This window comes from Bos indicus, chromosome 11 (assembly GCF_029378745.1).
Source record: "Bos indicus isolate NIAB-ARS_2022 breed Sahiwal x Tharparkar chromosome 11, NIAB-ARS_B.indTharparkar_mat_pri_1.0, whole genome shotgun sequence".
Taxonomy (NCBI): domain Eukaryota; kingdom Metazoa; phylum Chordata; class Mammalia; order Artiodactyla; family Bovidae; genus Bos; species Bos indicus.
Window position 1 is genome coordinate 4,589,454 of NC_091770.1, and position 20,172 is coordinate 4,609,625.

Below are 20,172 nucleotides of genomic sequence, written 5' to 3' on the forward strand. Positions count from 1 at the left end.
CCAGACTGAGGACAGGTATGGGCCCTGGAGGCAGCTGAGCAGAATCAAGGTCAAACAGAAGGAAAGACTTATCAGCAATTTCACAGTGACATTTCTGAGCTCAAGCATAAAGAGAAAACCTTAAAGGCTTCTGGGAGTAGGAGGGGGAGGGTAGAGAAGGGAGCAACTACATAACTACAAAAATAACATTGGATACGAGGAGAAACTGGGGAAATAGCTTCAAACTTCTGCGGAAAATCCTTGGGAACCATTATTCCACAAATGTAACAACACACATGAGAGGACCCAAAATGAGATGTTTTTCAGACATGCAAGGATTCAAATATTTGACATCTCAGACCTGATCTGAAAGAAGAATTAACTCAAGGACTATGATACAAGAACCCACAAAACAAGGACTTCCCTGGCAGTCCAGTTGTTAAGACTCCGAGTTACAAATGTGGGTGGGGGCGGGGGTTCAATCGCTGGTCGGGGAACTAGGATCCCACATGCTGGAAAAAAAAAAAAAAGAAACCACAAAACAAATGGGGAGTCAGTACCTTAAACATAGAGCTATAATTCACATACCTCAAGATTTATCCTTTTAAAGTATGATTCAGGAGATTTTAGTGTTTCCACAATGCCGTTCAACTGTCCCCAGTGTCCAAGCCCAGGACACTCAGCGCCCAGATAGAAACCCTGTGCCCGTCAGTGGTCTCGCCCTGGCTCTTCATCCTAATTTAACAGGACATTGAAATAGGTCCTTTTCTTTCTTTTCTGGGGAGTCCTTGAGACAGTAGGAAAAAGCAAAATAAATACAACTGGATCCATCCAACGACAGAAGAGAGAAACTACAGAAAACGGTGGCAAATGTTCACACAGTGAGATGGCAGGTCAACTGAAGCAGGCCAGTAAGTCGCAGCCAATCTGACTCTGTTAAATTCATCTATTAAAAGTGTGGAGGTGCTCACAGTGGGTAAACCCTACATTCAACCATATGCTGTTGGAACCACAGGTGAGCGATAAACCTAAAGCAAAACCACATGGGATAATAAGAGATCCTGGGATGGAAAAAGATACAGGCAAGTTATCATAAATTATGCATTTCCATATATAATACATGGTGCTATAGAAATGTAACATGGGGCGAAATAGAACAGGAAGCAGAAGCTTAAGAAGACCATGAAGGATATTTCATGTAGAAAAGGAATCAACTGTCAGGAAGATCTACCAGCCATGGGTGTTTAAACACCTAAAATGTAGATTCAAAATCTGTTCTGTTCTCTGTCCCCATACACTAGCAATGAAGCAAAACCCACACCCTTATGATCACAGGAGAATCTGTTAGACTCCAGAGAGATCAGGGAAAGTGACCAGAAAGACATGAAACATGTATGAGGCAAGAGTCCCAAAGGGGTGCGGGGGTCAAGCCTGCCTGTCCAGCACTGGGAAGTCGGGTTACCTCAGGCAGCCGGCCCGGGTAGTACCTCTGGAGTGGGACAGGACAGCCAAGGCACCAGATCCACACTGGCTGCTGGGGTGTCTGGGCGCAGAGCACGGGGGCAGAAAGGGGCTGCAGGACTCCGGAGGCACAGCATTTCTGGAACAACTTTATACTTCTGTACCCTCAGAAACACTATTACATATATCAAATGCTCCAGCTTGGAGCAGGATACCCAAATGTCAGCCCAAGAACCCCAGTATGGGCTGCATCTCTTGGAGAGCAGGGACTGAGAGTGGGCGGGGCAGGGCTGGCTCAGGAACCCATTCTGCTCTTTCCTACCGTTCCTTCAGCCAGGAGACTAAGGCACACATTATCTGTTTTTAAACTGGGCGAGATGTCGCCTGATTGGAACAAGTGCATTTACATGAAATTTAATTCATAATTGATGGTTAAATAAGAGGCCACTCTTAGCCCATAACAACTTAGAAGAACAAAGTTGGAGGACTCAGGGTTTCCAACTTTAAAAATTACTACAAAGTTACAGTAATTGAGACAGTGAAGTGCTGCCATAGGAAAGACACAGAGGTCATTGGAATGGAATTAGAGACCAGAAATAAACCTTCTAGAGTGTGGTCATTTGATTTCAGACAAGGATGACAAGACAATTTATTGAGGGTGAGAACAGTCTTTTAAACAAAGAGTAACAAGACCATTGGATATCCACATGCAGAAGAAAGAAGCTGGATCCCTTTCTCATGCTATATACAAAAACCACCTTAAAGTGGGTTTTAGAGCTACATCTAAATTTTAGAGCTAAAATTTTAAAATTACTTGAGGAAAATATAAGCGTAAATCTTCATGACCTTGGGTTAGGCAAAGCCTTCTTATATATGCTATGATGAAAGCACAAGAGACAAATTTCAAATAGATAGCTTGCACCTCATCAAAATTAAACACTTCTGTACCCAAAAGGATACTATCAAGAAAGTGAAAAAATGACCACAGAATGAAAATATTTGCAGATCTTACATATGATCAGGGACTCATATCCAGAACACAAAAGAGATCCTTACAACTCAACAAGGCAAAAGACAAATAACCTGTGAAAAATGGGTAATTTAATAGGCGTTTCTCCAAGGAAGATTTTAAAACGGTCAATAAACACCTCAGTATCAGTCACTGGATTCTCCCTGGTGCCTCAGATGGTAAAGAATCTGCCTGAAATGCAGGTGACCTGGGTTCCATCCTTGGGTTGGGAAGAATCGCTGCAGAAGGGAATGGCTGCCCACTCCAGTATTCTTGCCTGGAGAATCCCCATGGACAGAGGAGCCTGGCGGGTTACAGTCCATGGCGTCGCAAAGAGTCAGGCAGGACTGAGCGACTAATGCTTTGGCACACATACATCATTAGTCATTATGGAAATGCAAGTGAAACCCACAATCTAACACTTGGTGGAACAGTCATAAAAAAAGACGGCAACGTGTGTTGAGGATGTCGAGAAGCTGGAACTCACATATACTGCTGGTGGGAACCTATAACAGTGCTGCTTCTGTGTAGAATGGTTCAAAAGTTCCTTAAAAAGTCAAAGACAAAAAAGAAAAGGGACAAACAAATGTAGGCTTACGTTAGCTTTAGTATGGACCATTTTCAATGTCTGTCTGCTGTTTGTGTCCGAACTAAGTCACATAACAGCTAATAAACAAAGCTCGGACATATAAAGAAAAGACAATAAACAACAATCAAAAACTCTCTTAGCAAGATGATTCCAGGCTCCGTCACAGGTTGCTTTATTTTTCACTTCAAACTAACACTTAACTTCTTCTGCCAAAAGCATTATTAGATCAGTGCCCCTTTCTTTAAAATGCTTTTATCCATTCTTCCAGTTCAGGGGGCTTCAGACTTTTGTAGAGGAAAAGATAGCCTGTGACAAGTGGATGACATTTAACACAAAATCCTGTAACACAAGAGAAAGGACATTTTACTTGGAAGAGGTTCTAGGAAGAGAAAGTAGGATGTTTGTGAGACTGAGTGATGTGAATTTCAAGGTTTAATGAGATATTAAAAAAGTACTTTTCACTGATGCGTCAGTTTTTACTGTCAAATATAAAAGTGCTTATTCTCACAGATCCTTAAGGCTCATTCTGTTACAGTACAAGAAGACGCTTCCCTGTTCCAGAACTGTGAAGCACGCGCTTCATGTGACTTACAGACACAACAAAACCTCCATATAGTCAAATAAATGGCCAATGATTCCATCATCCTTGCTTGTACTTGTCAATTTAAACTCGGACCAAACATAAGATCCTCCCAGACAAATCCTTAATATTAGTTGTCCTCTACTCCTTCCTAATATCTTGCCCAAATAATTCATGATTTGAATGTGTACTTCTGTTTATTTGCAATATGATAAAATACAGCTGTGGGGGAGCAACTTTTTTTTTTTTAATATAAGAGGGAGACAATTTGCACTTCTGTAAGCAGATCTGAGCAACCAGCAAAGGAGAGAAACTTTACCCTCCAGGACTGTAGGCGTCTTTGAAGCAGCTGGGAGATGAGACCTCTCTGGAAGAGGAAGAGCTCTTGGTAACTTAGGGAGGGTCCACTGGAATTTCCTTGGAAAAAGTGTTCACGAATTTCAAGAAAACCTGGAAGAAGTGTTCCTTGCTAAAGCCACCATTCTTTATTAATTTCTTGGGTTAAGATTTAAAAAAAAAATCACATTATTAAAGATGCAGTTGAAAGCACAAGATTTCATCAGGAGTAGGATGTGTCATGGTGATTCTTAACAGACCATTATGACTACTTGGATTAAAATAGTGACAATCAACACAGATCCTGTGCTTTTTACCCATATCAAATGCTCTCACAAGAAGTCTCAAATGAATATCACATAACAAAAATGAACTTAAGCTCTTTTAATAGTGAACAGCTAGACAAAAATGAAAACGGTATTGGATGTTAATAAATATAGCACTTTATAATCAATGCTACAATATGTACATTTTTACAGCATAAATTACTGTATAGAACTGTCTGACTTAAAATCCTCTTCAATTGTTGAAATAATCCTAAGACCAATTCCTGTAAGAGGAGATGAAGGCCCTTTTTTTTGGTTTGGTGGCTGCTTCAACTGGATGGCTGGCGATGTCTCATGGGGGATAAGCAGGTTTCTAAGTGGCTGGCAGCTTTCCCAAGACCAAGATGCAGAATTTGAAAAGGTGTTTAGTGTGACACATGGGGCCTCTGATATCCCCACACTGAAATCTTGAATTAGAATTGCCAGCTCCACGAATAAACATCCAAGATGACACAGCGAAAGGAAAATGGTGGAATTAAAATTCCTGCTCTGGCTGAGGCAAACTGTGTGAGTGACTTTGAACTAGATGTCCCAGAACCTTGGCGGTAACCCGCTGTCGCGCTGTAGTAGGTGTGTCTGTTCCTTAACATCCTTCCTGAAATGAGATGAAATCTGAGTGTCTAGCTGGTGAATCTCCACCTCCTCATGCTAATATGAATCTGAGTACCTGGAGTTCACAGTGCTGCTGTGAAGAGGGTATTGATATTATTTGGGCTTAACTCAGGCTGGAACTTTCATGACTGTCAGCTGTTACTCTTTTGTCCTAGATAAAGACTAGGAAAGGGGTTTCCAGTGGGTATGACAAGAAGGGGCCCTTCTGAATGAGCGTTTCATGATTGTTTTGGCTAAGCTCAAAGCACTCATTGTGGGATACAAGGAAGCCCCCATGTCTAAATAATAAAAATATTAGGTAAAAGCTGAAAACCTCAACTGAACATTTATGGCTTGACCTCGGTGATGACAGTCAGGTCAATGGACAGATTTCCGGGCTCTGTCTTGCTGCCTGGAGGGAGAACGGTCATTCTCACAAAGTCACTGAGTTCTCAGGTTGGCTTTCCCTCTCCAGGGAGCCTGACTAAGGGTTAGCCTACAATTAAGCAATAACGTTGAGGCAATTATCTAACCCACTAGAGGGAAAACCCCTCCTTTCCTCAGGGGGGGTCTCTGCTTTCCTGAAGCTCGTGACATACCTGTGTGACAAGTCCCCTTTCTCAGGGACAAACCTCCCAGAGCAGCTGTCCTCCACCCCACCAGCCCCAAACAACAAAAACAGTCACCACCAGAGGGGCAAGATTCTCAGGAAGAGAACTGGCCTCCTGGCATCAGAGGAAAGCCCGGAGAGCACGGGTAGGGAGAAGCTGGTGCCGTGGGGCATCTGGCCAGACCAGGATGTTCAGAGCCTGCTGGTCTAGAGGCAGGCTGTGTTCTCACTGAAGAGGCGCCCACGGGGAGCAGGACCCCATGTCCCTCCTTCCCGTTTCCTAAGGCCAGGACTGCACGAGGAAGCAGATGGTGGGATTAAACCACCGCCTGCAGGGGACCTGGCAAGGAGAGATCCCTCCACCCCTCCCCTCACTGGTCTATTAGAACCCTGCCAACCAGCAGGCTGGACTCAAAAGTGGTAACAGCAAAAGCTCGGGGGTCCCATGGAGACCCCACTGTCATCCTCTTGGTTCCAGAGAACTGGGTCGGAGCCAGGACCTTGCACATCACACACCTTGGTCCATAGAGAGACTGGGCTGCCTGTGTTGTCACAGTGATGCTTAACTCCAGCTGCCGGCGACAACTGGGGTCTCCAGCTGCTGCTCTAACCTGGTGATCCGCAACTGGATCTTTGGGGCAGCAGCTAATTGGGTTACATTTCACATAGTGGAAATGGAATCGTGGAGAGGGGCTTTATCCAACAACCGGGGGCAGCAAGCAAAGGAGGAGAGTGTCTGGGCAGCCTGATTTACCCCTGACCCTTCAAACCTCAACGTCATCAAGTTCTCATATTGAATCTGCTTGCTAAAGTTCCCGCTGTCTCTAGTAATTGTTCTTCTAAACAGTCAAGATACAGAATCTGACTGATAGAAGGGAAAAAAACAAACAAAAAACAAAAAACACCCAAAGGAATGAAAAAAAAGTCAAGCCAGCTCACAGAGAAGGAAATTTGGGGTTAAGCTGGCAGCCCGGGGGAACTCAGGGGATTCATAATCAGTTTGCGAATTACTCAAAGGAAAAGTGTTAATACTGTTTTTTTGCCCTACAAATAGATCCGAGAGATAGCTGGTAAGGCTAAGGAAGTGCCTATCACTAAAGATGAGTGTGTTACATGCTTAGGATTTTTGACACCTGAACTATGTGGCCATACTTAAGCCTTGGTGATCATTCATGCTGTAGATGAAGGTAACAGAGGAGACTCAGAGATGTTCTTTAAAAAGCCACGTACAGTTGGCTACTGTGGGTAGACTCTGCCCAGTCAAGTAACGCACATTCCTCAGTGGTAAGTATTTTCTTTGCTCATTTGGGCATCTAGAAATAAAGAGAAGATAAATACTGGGGGAAAAAAAAAATCAGTCCTGTTTTATGAAAAACTGGAAAAGCATTGGAAACCAATACAGAAATAAGAAAATCGTGATTATTTTTTATAAACAAAGAGCACTCTTGGATAATTCTAAACATTGGCATTATTTTACATCATAGCTGGATATAAGCATTTTCTGATGAGCTTTTCCTATGTTAGAAATGACTCTGCGATCTGGCTTTTCAGGTCTCAACATTACTTCCTGATGCTTAAAGACAAATGCTGATCCTTGTGTTGACTGGCAATTAGTACCTTGAATTCATCCCTCAGAGCAGTGTGTTCACAACTGGCCATAAGAGGTGGATTTTCAAAATCATGCAGAGGGATTTAATCCCTTGATTCCCATTACTACGATTAAGAGCTGTGAGCCTATATCCCCTTTCAATTGACCCCAAATTCACCCCCTGCTGCCTCAGAGCATCAATTAAATAATAAAACCCAAACCAAACCATGGTTAGATGTATTTCATTTGAGGACAGAGTTTTATAATTTCCCTTATGCCAAGCAAACAAACCCATCTGATGACATATACAGAAGGATTCAGTTTGAACAAAGAGAACACGCATCTTAAAAGTCTGAACATTTCTTGTGCTATTTGTCAGGAAGTTTGTAATGTCAAAAAACTGTGTTCTTCTGGGAATGGGAAGACAAGGAAATAAACTCTGGCTCCAGATTGCTGGAAATGCAGTTTACATGGTTGGGTTGTTTTTTTCCTTTCATTAAAAAAAAGATCTCTTAAGATCCAGTTGATTCAGTGAAATGCCATTTGCTCAGTTGTGTCTGACTCTTTGTGACCCCATGGATTGCAGCCCACCAGGCTCCTCTGTCCATGGGATTCTCCAGGCAAGAACACTGCAGTGGGTTGCCATTTCCTTCTCCAGAGGATCTTCCCAACCCAGGAGTCAAACCTGGTCCCCTGCATTTCAGGTAGATTCTTTACCATCTGGGCCACCACTTCTTAAAAATAGGATTCTGATGGGAATAGACTTCAGCTGAGTAGTAGGCTAAACTGAATAAGGGGAAGATAGCTCTTCAAAGACGACTGGACATTTCTTAGCCCAAGCCACCTCTGAAAGAGCGCCAAGTTCAGCAGTCTCTGGAGCAATCAAAGCCAAGGACCCCATCCTGGTCATCTTTGAGACGAGGTGGTCATCATGGTGACCAGAGCTAGGGTTCTGCTGTTGTATTTGAATATAAAGATACAGGCTGGGCAAAATGAAGCAATTGTTTTACTTCTGCTCCTGTTTCTGCTTCTTTTTAGTTTAATTTGAGGAGGAAAGGAATAAAAAAGGGGAGAAAGAAGAGTAAAAAAATACGAGGCTAATAAAAAACGTTCTCACATGGAGGAGATATATATCATGGAAAGCCACTGGTCTAATATCTCTATCTTCGGTAGTTCAAAATTCTCTCATTTCACTTAAGAAAATATTGCTGACATTATTCCACCGTGTTGGTTAGAGCTGGAAAAACCTGGTAGACACAAGTGAAGGAATTAACTTCTGTCATTATGGAATGTTGAGTAAAACAATGTCCCGGGGCTACTGGTTGGACAGGCATCAGTGTAGCTATCAAAATAACCCCCTTAAGCTTCCTGTTCAGCATTTTCTGGGACATTGTGGGTGTGTTATCACACACACGTGTGTAAATATGCTGGGAAATGGGAAAGACAAGTAGCAAACTATATTTCCAATAATGAAAACATTACTTTTTCCCCTCATGAAAAATACCAGACTTGGTAATGATAATCTGTTGGAAGCATCATTTAAAAACTTTTATGAAACTACAAGGTCCATTCTAAAGAGATTATGAACTAGGGACCAGAATGCTTATTTGAATATATTTTGCGTCTGAAGTTTCCTTGTAAAAATATTCACAGAAATTGGTGGACATTTTTTCTTTTTTTTACGTACAACTCGATGTCTCTCATTTACAACATAAATCATTTAATGTAACATTTGCAACCTTAGAAAGGCAGACATAGTTAATCCAAGTCAGTTTATAAATTCCAATTTCACATGGATTAAAAATTGCAGATAAATTAAGTCACAATAATATCCTGTACATGCATTAAGGCTGGTGACTGCTAAAGTGTCTTGGGTATCTACACACAGGAAATCACACACAGATTACTGGGTTTGGAGAGTGTCTACATCATTAAAAAAAATCTTGCTTTTTTTTTTTTTTTTTGGTGATACAGATTTCAACAGTAACTCTGGAAAACTGTGAAAAATGTTATTTAAAAATATATATGTATATACTACTGCACAGTTTCAAAGATGTGGTTCATAAATAAGGTTGGCTGCACTGATTAATTTGATAACAATTACTGCACTTCCGAGGTGATTTAAACACGCAGTGACTTATACTCAACATTAGGCACTGGTCATATCCTTCAAGCGTACTACAGGTTTATGGTAGCTGTACTGTACATATATATTTTTAAATGTATGCATTTATACAAACTGTGTGTATGATGTATGGGATGTCAGAAATGTACACGTCACTGTCATGTAATACACACATCTTTGTTGTAGATACGAGGGTACGTTTTAGTGCAGAAAAGCTCGCTGCGTTGATTCCACATGTTCAATCCAATACACAGTTTGTCAAGGTTTCAGATTTTTTTTCCAGTACATTTCTCTTTAGAGAGTGGGTCCGACTTTCCGTTTGCAATTTGAAAGTTTCCAGAAATAGCGTTTTAACAGAACCTCTCTTCCCAAGCACAATTCTGCATGTGAGTCTGATCTGTGTCGAATGGTAACAAATCCCACATTTTAATCATGAATATATTTGGGTTCCTCTCTTTCAAAGATATTTCTAACAATTGTGATCCAGGTCCATTCAGGTCATGGAGGGATAAGGCCAGTTGAACTTGTACTGAACTTCTGAAGAAATAATGTCTTCAAATAGAAGGCAATGATGATAGACATTCTACATTTAAATGGGAGGCTCTCCCAAAGGATAAACAGGGAAGGGTGAGCAGTGCTGTCTCTGGGGGGTGGGACTGAGTACTTCCTACTTTACACTTGTCTGCATCGTTTGAATTTTCACCATGAGTGTCTATTAGTTTCATAATCAGAAAACACAAGAGAGCTATCTGTACTTTGAACAAAACTAAAGAAAAGGAAGCAGCAATGATCAGAAGATGCTTCCTTATCCAAAGCACTGATGCCAAAGCAAGGAACAACCACTGCCCCAACACGCTGCACCAGTGAGATGCGACCGTGAGAGGAACGGCATGCTGTGACTGCCCCCAGTCCACTGGCTTCACGCTTTGCAGGAAGTGACTGCGGCTCACGGCGTCCTGACTGCTGCTGGCACAGCCAGCTGGAGGCAGCCTGTGCCTTGACTCGTGAGCACACCGCGTGGACGCCACCATGAGGCCTGGGGCTTAAAGGTGAATAAGATCAGAAAGGCACCCCAGGGATGCATGAGGGACACTGCGGGCTGTCCTTTTACATCAAAGTCTGAACATTTCATCAGAATTCAGCAGCAGTGAGTAGAACTCAGCCTCAGTCCTCCAAAAAAAATAAAATAAAAATCTCTTAAGTTAGACCCCAATGGGAAGGGGAAATCTAGTAATAATTAGTGAAAGGCATGTCAGAAGCACCTCAGTTGGATAAATGTGAAAAAAGAAGTATTGTTAATACTTCCAGCTGCTGAAAGGCCAACACCAAATGCAAATTTCACAAGCCTTCACTTGTTCATTGAGATGAATTTCAAATCACCAAAGCTGTTCAATCACTTGCACGGTTTTGAATCAGGGCTTAGAGCTAGGGAATTACAGCAATCTGATTTCCCACCCACAGATCAGGCTGACGAAAATGTTAACATTGCAACCAAACCAGTGAGACCATTAGCATCTGATACACATGTTTTACGTCATCATCACCTTGAAAAATGGATTATTCCATGTACCCCATCACCTGTCTTTCTCAGGCTGTCTTGGGGAAATTTTGTCAAGTGAGAGGCATCAAGGTCATTATTTTTGTTTTTAAAGCATGGCAAGGTATATCCTCCGTTCCAGGAGTTTTTCTTTTTTTTTTTTTTTTACCAATATCTTTGTATTCAAATATATTTAACAAGAACACTAAATCTAGGATATGATAAGAGACAATAAAAGAAATAAATTTCAGACAATAAAAGAAATTTCAGACAAACATTGTAAACAAAATGTTGAAAAAACTAAAATGTAAACTTAATTAAAAAAAAAGCAAAACAAAGAATCTGGGGAAGACATACACATACCGGACGCACGGGGGCCTAAGCATGATGTTCAGGTCGCTGCTACCCTAGACAGAACTGCAGTGACTACCAGGATCACCTGCTCTGTGGGGAGTAACCTGCTCATCAGACACTGAAATACATCCCCCGGGTCAAAAATGCATTCAAGGTCCGCACGGCACTTTCTCCAAAGACAGGGAGGATTAGACAGGATCACGGCAGCAAAGAGTTCTTGGCCTGACAAAGCAACAGACACAGATTCCGAGGGAAGAGACACCCTAGACAATGTCCTCATTCGGCCAAGAACATGGGTAAGAAAGCTCTCAGACAGAGAAAAGGCTTGTTGAAAAGTATCGGCCGACAAGCCCATGGGGCTCCACAGCCCCTGGGGTCACAGTGGCGGGAGGAAGAAACACGGGCCCGCTGGGCTCCTGGTGGGGGCAGAGGGTTGTTTCTCACTGAGCCCAGGGACACAGCTGCTGCTGCTTCCTTTGGGTGAGTTTTCAAAGACATGGAGGGTTTTTTTTTTTTTCCCACCAAATCTCAGGGTCAGGGTCATGGTCATACTATTTTGGGGGGCAGGGCAGGGAAGGCCCATGGGAGTCGATTCATTTGCGTCTAACACGTTTAGCTGATGGGAGAGTTAGATGGAGAACTGGATGGAGGAGGGGAGGGACCAGACAAAAGGCAGGGTATTTGGTAACATGCAGTCTAGTAAACGTCCACACAAAAATAACTGACTTATTTTCATTATGCAAATACCCATGAATACAGACAATAAAAAAATAATGGGAGAAAAGTATATTAATACTGAAAGTAATCAAGAGTATAAGAGCTGGGTTCATCTTAACTGGCTCAAGCTTTTGGTGTGCGATATTGCACCTGGTTCACTAACCCATGAGATTTTGGTTGAATATTCTAGGAAGTCACGGTTTAGCTTTGAACTAGAAAGTGTGTGTGTGTGTGTGTGTGTGTGTGAGTGAGTGTGTGTCTTCTCTAATCAGAAATGTCAGATCACTTTGTCTAGCCTGGGAGGCTGGAAACTAGACAAAGAAGATGTGTTCTAGAGAACTGTTGTGTCTTACACACCTCCACGGGCAGCTTATTCTGCACCCACATACACAAACACACATGCCCTGGGAGGAAAGACTGCTGTTCGATGCTGAAAACTATTCACCGCCTTTCGAGAAATGCTGTGGCCGGGAACGTGGGGAGCACAGTGTCCCGAAACGCTGGGCCATCCGTGGAGATGCGCGCACGCCGCAGCCGGGGGCAGGTGTCTAGGCCAGGTGGGCGCTGTTTCGCAGCCAGTGCAAGCCCTGCTGGGAGTACTGGACCAGGTGCTCCATGCTGCTGTGCAGGGTGACCGGCCCCATGAGCAGGTCCAGGTCGTGGAAGAATTCTGGTGAAACAGAGAGGGTCGTCAGGGGGACACACGCTCAGCTCCCGGTCCCATCACATGACGTGAGCCCCCCGGCAGAGAGCTCACCTACGTCCTGAGAATCCCTCGACTGGCGACTTCTAATTCAAACCAATGACATCTATTCAGCCAGAAAGCAAGGAAAACTACTTCCCCGGGGCGGCATTCTCCTTTGTGCAGTGACACCTCTCACCCTGAACTTGGCCTGAAGCTCTGTCAACCTTTACACTGTACTCAACTGTCTTAGGTGCTGAGCCCCTGGGGGAGTCCGAGGCTCCTGGAGGCAAATCAGGGATGGTTTTTTTTTTTTTTTTTTTTTGGCTTTTGGAACAATCAGCTTGCATAAACTTTTATTTTTATTTTATTGGAGAAGAATTAATTTCCAATGTTGTGTTAGCTTCAGGTGTGATCCATAGTGATCCAGTCATATGTGAAATAGGATTCAGCTTCTTTTCCCTTATAGGTTATTGCAAAATACTGAGGAGAGTTCCCCGTGCTATAGTGTAGGTCCTGTTCACAGATGGGTTCTGAGACGTCTCTACTGAGGCTGCCAGCCAGCCTGTGAACCTTCTCTGGGATTGTCCTTGCTTTAAACACGTATCACTGCCAAGGCTCTATACTAAGGGCACAAGGGTGGAGGCGGAGGGGACACCAAGATGAAGAATGTATAGGCTCTGCCATCTCAGGGACGGCAGTTTAGTGGCTGACAGAGACAAATCAATTCATGCGGCTGCCACGTTGCACCGACCAAGGCCACTGAAGAGCACTCTCTGGAAGTAAGAATCTGGGAAGAGTGTTTGTCACTCAGTTGTGTCCGACTCATGCGACCCCATGGACTGCAGCCTGCTAGGCTCCTCTGTCCATGGGATTCTCCAGGCAAGAATACTGGGGTGAGTTGCCATTCCCTTCTCCAGGGGATCTTCCTGACCCAGGGACTGAACCCTGGTCTTCTGCACTGCAGGCAGATTCTTTACTGTCTGAGCCACCAGGGAAGCCCAAGAACCTGGGAGGAGGTTTTGAAAGGTGCTCCCAGATGTGCTGAATGAGGTCCCGCTAGGGAGGCTCAGAGAAGAGCCAGGGTCCAGGTGGCAGGGAGGACAGCATGGCAGGAAGCCAGGAGCAGAGCCTGGGAGGAGGGGCAGGTTGGGGGAAGCCAGGTGGACTTCAGACTGGATGTGTGGTTCTGCTGAGGGACAGGTGGCAGCTGGTGGCACCATCTGGAGCCTGGCCTGCTCAGGCTCTCCCAAACCAGCCATAGAAACCTTTGTACATTTGTCCTTGCTCTTTTATCCACCTGTGACATCCACCCTGACTCCATCTCAGCTACCCGACTATCTGCTTTTCAAAATCCTGTTCTGTGCCAGCTCCTCTAGGGAGCCTGTCCTGCTGGTCTTGGCCCCTGGTACTGACCTCCTTGGCATCCCCACTGGGTTTTCTGGGCACACCATCTCTGGGCACACCATCCCTGAGCTACTGTTATGTCCCTTCTGGTTACATGATCAGATTCATGTACTCAGGGCCCAGCTGCCTATCTGTGCCACTGGTTCTCATCTCATCATGAACTTCTCAGTCTTAGCCTCTGAAGCACGTTACCATGGGAACAAAACTCTCACTCAGTACTGGAGAAAGAGCAGGAACTTGGTAGGGAGAACATTAATAACATATATACCAATCAGGGCTTCCTTGGTGGCTCAGACAATAAAGAATCTGCCTGCAAAGCAGGAGCCTCGGGTTCGATTCCTGGAGGAGGAAATGGCTACCTATTCCAGTATTCCTGCCTGGAGAATCCTGTGGACAGAGGAGCCTGGCAGGCTATAGTCCACGGGGTGGAAAGAGTTAAACATGACTAAGCGACTAACACTTCATTTTCTTTCATAACAATGCATGTCTTAAAAGAATCTATACCTGTTGACCTCAGCATTCTATGTCTACAACTCCCTCCTATCAGAAGATAATCAGAAATATGAACAATGATTTATATGAAGGTATTTATCATACTGTTATTTGTAATAGTGGAAGAAAGTGGAAGTAACATAAATGTTCAACAGCAGGGGAATGGTTTGAGAAATTGTGATACTTTAAGTCTGTATAAAGTATTCAGCTCCCCTAGTAGCTCAGACAGTAAAGCTTCCTCCTGCAACGCAGTTGACCACGGTTCGATCCCTGGGTTGGGAAGAGTGCCTGGAGGAGGAGATGGCCACCCACTCCAGTATTCTTGCTTGGAGAATCCCATGGACAAAGGAGCCTGGCGGGCTACCGTCCATGGAGTCACAAAGAGTCAGACACGACTGAGCGACTGACACAGCAAATGTATAACCACCATTATGACAGTGTTACAGAGCCATCACAAAAGGTGTTTTTGAACTAGTTAGTCTCATGAAAATATGCCTGATAGAATGTAAAGTGAAAAAAAAAGGATGTAAAACTGTACATACGCTATGATCTTATTTTGGTAAAAATCCTGCATATTTGGAGAAGACTAGATGACATTTCAATAGAATGTTAATAGTGATAAGATTGTTGTTGTTTAGTTGCTAAGTCGTGTCCGATCTTTTGTGACCCCGTGGACTGTAGCCCACCAGACTCCTCTGTCCGTGGAATTTCCAGGCAAGAATACTGGAGTGAGTTGCCATTTCCTTCTCCAGGGGATCTTTCTGACCCAGGGATTGAACCCATGTCTCCTGCATGGCAAGTGGGGTTCTTTACCACTGAGCCACAGGGAAGCCCGTGATAAGATTACCGATAATTAAAATTTTTTTTCTCTATTTTCTGTACTTTACAAATTTAGCCATAGTTTACATACATACCAGTTTAAACATGCTTTTATGAGTAAAAACATGCATTATTTAAAAGAAATACAGCTATTGTATAGCTCAGGGAACTCTACTAGGCTCTGTGGTGACCTAAATGGGAAGGAAATCAGAAAAAAAGGGGTATATATATCCACACAGCAGAAACTAATACAACATTGTAAAGCAAGTATACTCCAATACAAACTAATTAAAAAGAAATACATCTTACCCATAAAAACCTTTTTTTTTCAGTTGTAACCAGCTATCATTTGAATCGGCAGTAACATTCATGTGTGTATGTGTTAAGTCACTTCAGTCGTGTCTGACTCTTTGAGACCATATGGACGACAGCCCACCAGGCTCCCCTGTCCAGGGATTCTCCAGGCAAAAATACTGGAGTGGGTTGCCATGCCCTCCTCCAGGGGATCTCTCTGACCCAGGGATCGAGCCTGTGTCTCTAGTGCCTCCTGCACTGGCAGGCGGGTTCTTTCCAGTAGCATGACCTGGGAAGCCCAGGAACATTCGTGCTCATCAGCCAATTAATTCATGCAGTGTTTCAGATCCCCAGCTATGTTCTAGGCACTGTGCCGGTCTTAGGGTTACAAAGTTGAATAAAATGTCATCCCTACCTTCAAGGACCTCACTGTCTAAAGGAAAAACACCCGCGTGCATAGCTATATAACTTGTACCTATATCACTGGTGCCTGTATCATCTCTAGCCCCATCTCTATCTCTGATCTTTCCCCCGGTAACGATACAGACAGGCAAAGGCACTGGAGGTGCTGAGTAGGAGGACAAGTCAGGGAAAGTTCACTCGGTAGGTGACAGCTTCTACTGTCTCGCCTAGTGGTGCCCGAGGACCCGGCTGTCTCCCCGAGCTGTGGCTGACCCACGCACAGCTCCCCCAAGGGGCACGCACCTCTGTTTTCCTTGGCCAGGTTGTCTGCCATCTCCCAGTAGTCGTAGCTGTGGAGAATGCTGTTGGTGATGCTCACGTGATTGGCCGCCATCTGGTGGATGCGCTGCGGGATGCTGACGATGGTGGATGGGGACAGGGCGTTGCTGTTGGACAGGCTCCCCTGAGAGCCCACGGAGCCGGTGGGGGACGGATTGGGAGACATGGGGGATGGGGTCCCAGTGCTCCTGGAAGTGGAGAGCATGGAAAAACAAGAGTGGAGAGGTTAGAACCTGGTGAGGCAGGGCGGCCCCTCGGGGCACGGTAAACAGTAGCGCAATGCCCAGCTTCCCGTGCGTGCGCGCGCGCGCGTGTGTGTGTGTGTGTGTGTGTGTGTGTGTTTGGGGTGGGAGGGCTCAGTCGTATCTAACTCTTTGCAGCCCCATGGACTGTAGCCCACCAGGCTCCTCTGGGAGCCATGGGATTTTCCAGGCAAGGATAATGAGAAAAAATCACATGGGAAAATCCATGGGATTTTCAAGGCAAGGATACTGGAGCGGGTTGCCATTTCCTCCTCCATGGGATCTTCCCGACCCAGAGCTCCAACCCGTCTCTTGAATATCCTGCTTTGGCAGGCAGGTTATTTACCACTGAGCAACCGGAAAGCCCTTGCTCAGCTTCATGCAACATCTCATTTATCACCTTCACTTCACAAAAATGAACTTACTTTCCACTGGCCCCCCATGGAGATGGGGCTTGGGCAGCTTTAGATGAATTCTGCAAGAAAACAAAAATGTTGACAGTGAGTACCATCTGCTTGAGTTTAAACAGCCCACAGTAACATGTTCTTGGTTGACGACTGAGAGAAGTAATGGCAGACCCTGTAGATAAAATGCAGGGTCACAGAAACTGGATCTGGGAAGTTACAGTTACTAGGCTATTGGCTTCCTCTCTGTAGGATAGTAGGGCGGCAGGCAACCCCCCTCCCACACATACACTGAGAACATCTTATATTTAAATGTAGGGCATATTTGCAGAACTGTTGATATACATTTAATGCCTGAAAATATACGAGACCATCAACTGTTACTGTTTTAACTTACGAAGCTTTAAAGTATTTCTCTTAAAGGAAGTTGCTCTCGAACATGTCTAAAAGAATAGATTAAATGTATTTCCTTAACAGAGACTGAATTAAAAAATTCTGATTTATTTAAATATTCTGATTTAGGATTTGTTGCCTGAGCCAGTTGTTTGCATCAGGCATTTAAAAGACATTTTGCCTGTGGCAAGGAAAGTTTCTAAATGTACAGAGAGATTTCCTCCCTGAGAGTCCAATGAAGATTTCTTGGACACAAGTCTGTGAGATTGTGAAGGAAAAAAATGGTCTTTATAATATGGATGTCAATGTTCCCTTCCAGAAACAAGAAAATATAATAGCCTCAGCTTGGTTCCCCAGAGACAAAATGCTTCTTTTGGTTAAAAAGAATTTTATGAAGTGGTGACTGATTTTTAATTTTTAGTGGAGGTGTTATCAAAATGGTGAGAAATGGCCTTACACACGGGAATTGTGCAACATTGCCGTCAGGCCTCTTTCACTACAACTGAGGTCCCGTGACTGTAAAAAACACAGGTGGGCAAAGTCCTGTTTTTCAGAGCCAGTTGTACTGATGAAACTTATTTTTTATGAACCAACTATCATTGTTTCCTGGTGGCTCAGATGGTAAAGAATCTGCCTGCAATAATGGAGACCTGGGTTCGAGCCCTGGGTTGGGAAGATCCCCTGGAGAAGGGAATGGCTACCCACTGCAGTATTCTTGCCTGGAAAATTTCATGGACAGAGGAGCCTGGAGGCTACAGTCTATGGCATGGCAGAGTCAGACATGACTGAGTAACTAATACTAATCATTGTTTCCTAAAGTTTTCATTATCTCTGAATTCTAAGTAGTATTGAAATAGCCTTTGATTTAGGGTATCTACCAGGAACTTCTGGAGGGGGAGTTCTGATTTTTAAGTTATGTTCTTTGTTCATTCTGTACAGTGTCACAGACAATCCACGTACATTCACAACTTGGATCTCTTAAAAGTTCTGTGGCTTAGGGTTCGGATTCCTTCTTTATTCAAGTGCTTTGCTTTACTATAATAACTCTTAAGTAATAGCTCTTTAGTCAGTTCAGTTCAGTCACTCAGTTGTGTTCAACTCTTTGCAACCCCACGGACTGCAGTGCACCAGGCTTCCCTGTCCATCACCAACTTTGAGCCTGCTCAAACTCATGTCCATTGAGTCAGTGATGCCATCCAACCATCTCATCCTCTGTCGTCCCCTTCTCCTGCCCTCAATCTTTCCCAGCATCAGGGTCTTTTCAAATGAGTCAGTTCTTCACATCAAGTGGCCAAAGTATTGGAGTTTCAGCTTCAGCATCAGTCCTTCCAATGAATATTCAGGACTGATCTCCTTTAGGATGGACTGGTTGGATCTCCTTGCAGTCCAAGGGATTCTCAAGCATCTACTCCTACACCACAGTTCAAAAGCATCAATTCGTCGGTGCCCAGCTTTCTTTACAGTCCAACTCTCACACCCATATATGACTTCTAGGAAAACCATAGCTTTGACTAGACGGACCTTTGTTGGCAAAGTAATGTCTCTTCTTTTTAATATGGTGTCTAGGTTGGTCATAACTTTTCTTCCAAGGAGCAAGTGTCTTTTAATTTCATGGCTGCAGTCACCATCTGCAGTGATTTTGGAGCCCAAAATAGCTCTTAGATTCTACATTTTTGAAAACGACTTAAACTTAGGCACCCAAAGTAAAAGGAGACTCTTAGTGTCAGTACTCATCATTATAACCCACGGTTGTCAGTGGACTAAGACAGTTACCTTTTTGGCTTAGCACCTGGATACTCTACATGCTTGGCCAGGCTACTGGATGCACATGGCCCACGGGACCTCCAACACAGCAGGGTCATCAGAAATCATCTCCAAGAAGTGGAGGTTGGGGATTAAAGACCTAAAATGATGACTGTGGGGACTTCCCTGGTGGTACAGTGGATAAGAATTCGCCTGCCAGTGCAGGGGGGACATGGTCTGGAAAGATTCCTGGTCCGGGCATGGAGCAACTAAAAGCCTGTGTACTGCAATTTCTGAGCCTGAACGCTGGAGCCCACGAGCCACAGCTACTGAGCCTGCGCGCTGCAACTGCTGACGCCCAGGCGCCTAGACCCTGTGCTCTGCAACAAGAGAAGCCACCGCGACGAGGAGCCTGGGCACCTCAAGGAAGAGTGGCCCCCGCTCGCCGCAGCTAGAGAAAAGTCCACTCAGTAACGAAGACCCAGTGCAGCCAAAAATAAACATAAAATGATGGCTGTGTATCTGATAAAGAGTTGGTGGAGGCAGAGATGGTATAATTTCTTGTTTCTATAGTCAAATGGACAGCAAAGAGGCTGGAAGTCTCAAATAAATTATGATGTCAGGTCCACTTCACAGCAGAACATCAGGGTTTGTTTTTTGTCTCCCCTCCTCTTTCTTTATTCTCCCAATGAAAATGATTTCATCCCATAAAAAAGCAGTTTCCAATTCTATCCTTTTATGTGCACAGTGCTATTCCAGTGCCTCTGGGTTCTACCAAGCCATTTCTTATCATTTAGATTAACACCTTCATTAAAAATTAAATTAGTGACTGGAGATAGCAAAGAGGAGTTGCTTCTAAGGAGCTACTTCTAAGAGGAAGAAGAAGCTCTGAGTGAACACAAGGAATTTATGTTAGCTATAAAGATGGACCTCCTAGGATGCTGGGGTGGGTAACAGGATCTTCTTTCTCTAGGCATCCAGGCAGGGGGATAAATTAGATGGGTTCTCAGGCTATTCTCTGAGCCCTGAATGCCATGAGTAGGTCATAAATAGGGTTAGTGCAGATATCAGACAGCTCCTGTATTAGCCCAAATCAGTGGACTCTACATTGAACATGTCCTTGACAGGGAGACAGCTGGGTACAACATTCTGC

At 44.1% G+C, this 20,172-nt stretch overlaps 1 protein-coding gene across 8 annotated transcripts in view; it reads right to left on the reverse strand.

The window, feature by feature from the left end:
- Window positions 1–4,323: 4,323 nt before the first annotated feature.
- AFF3 (ALF transcription elongation factor 3) overlaps window positions 4,324–20,172 on the reverse strand; it is a 632,364-nt gene continuing 616,515 nt past the window's right edge. For all 8 annotated transcript variants that reach the window (XM_070798074.1, XM_070798072.1, XM_019969793.2 and 5 more), the window contains 3 exons: window positions 16,905–16,954; window positions 16,202–16,425; window positions 4,324–12,472 (listed from right to left, as the gene is read on the reverse strand). In XM_070798074.1, coding sequence (XP_070654175.1) covers window positions 12,351–12,472; window positions 16,202–16,425; window positions 16,905–16,954 — 396 coding nt within the window. In that variant the 3' untranslated portion in view covers window positions 4,324–12,350. The remainder of the gene's footprint in view (window positions 12,473–16,201; window positions 16,426–16,904; window positions 16,955–20,172) is intronic.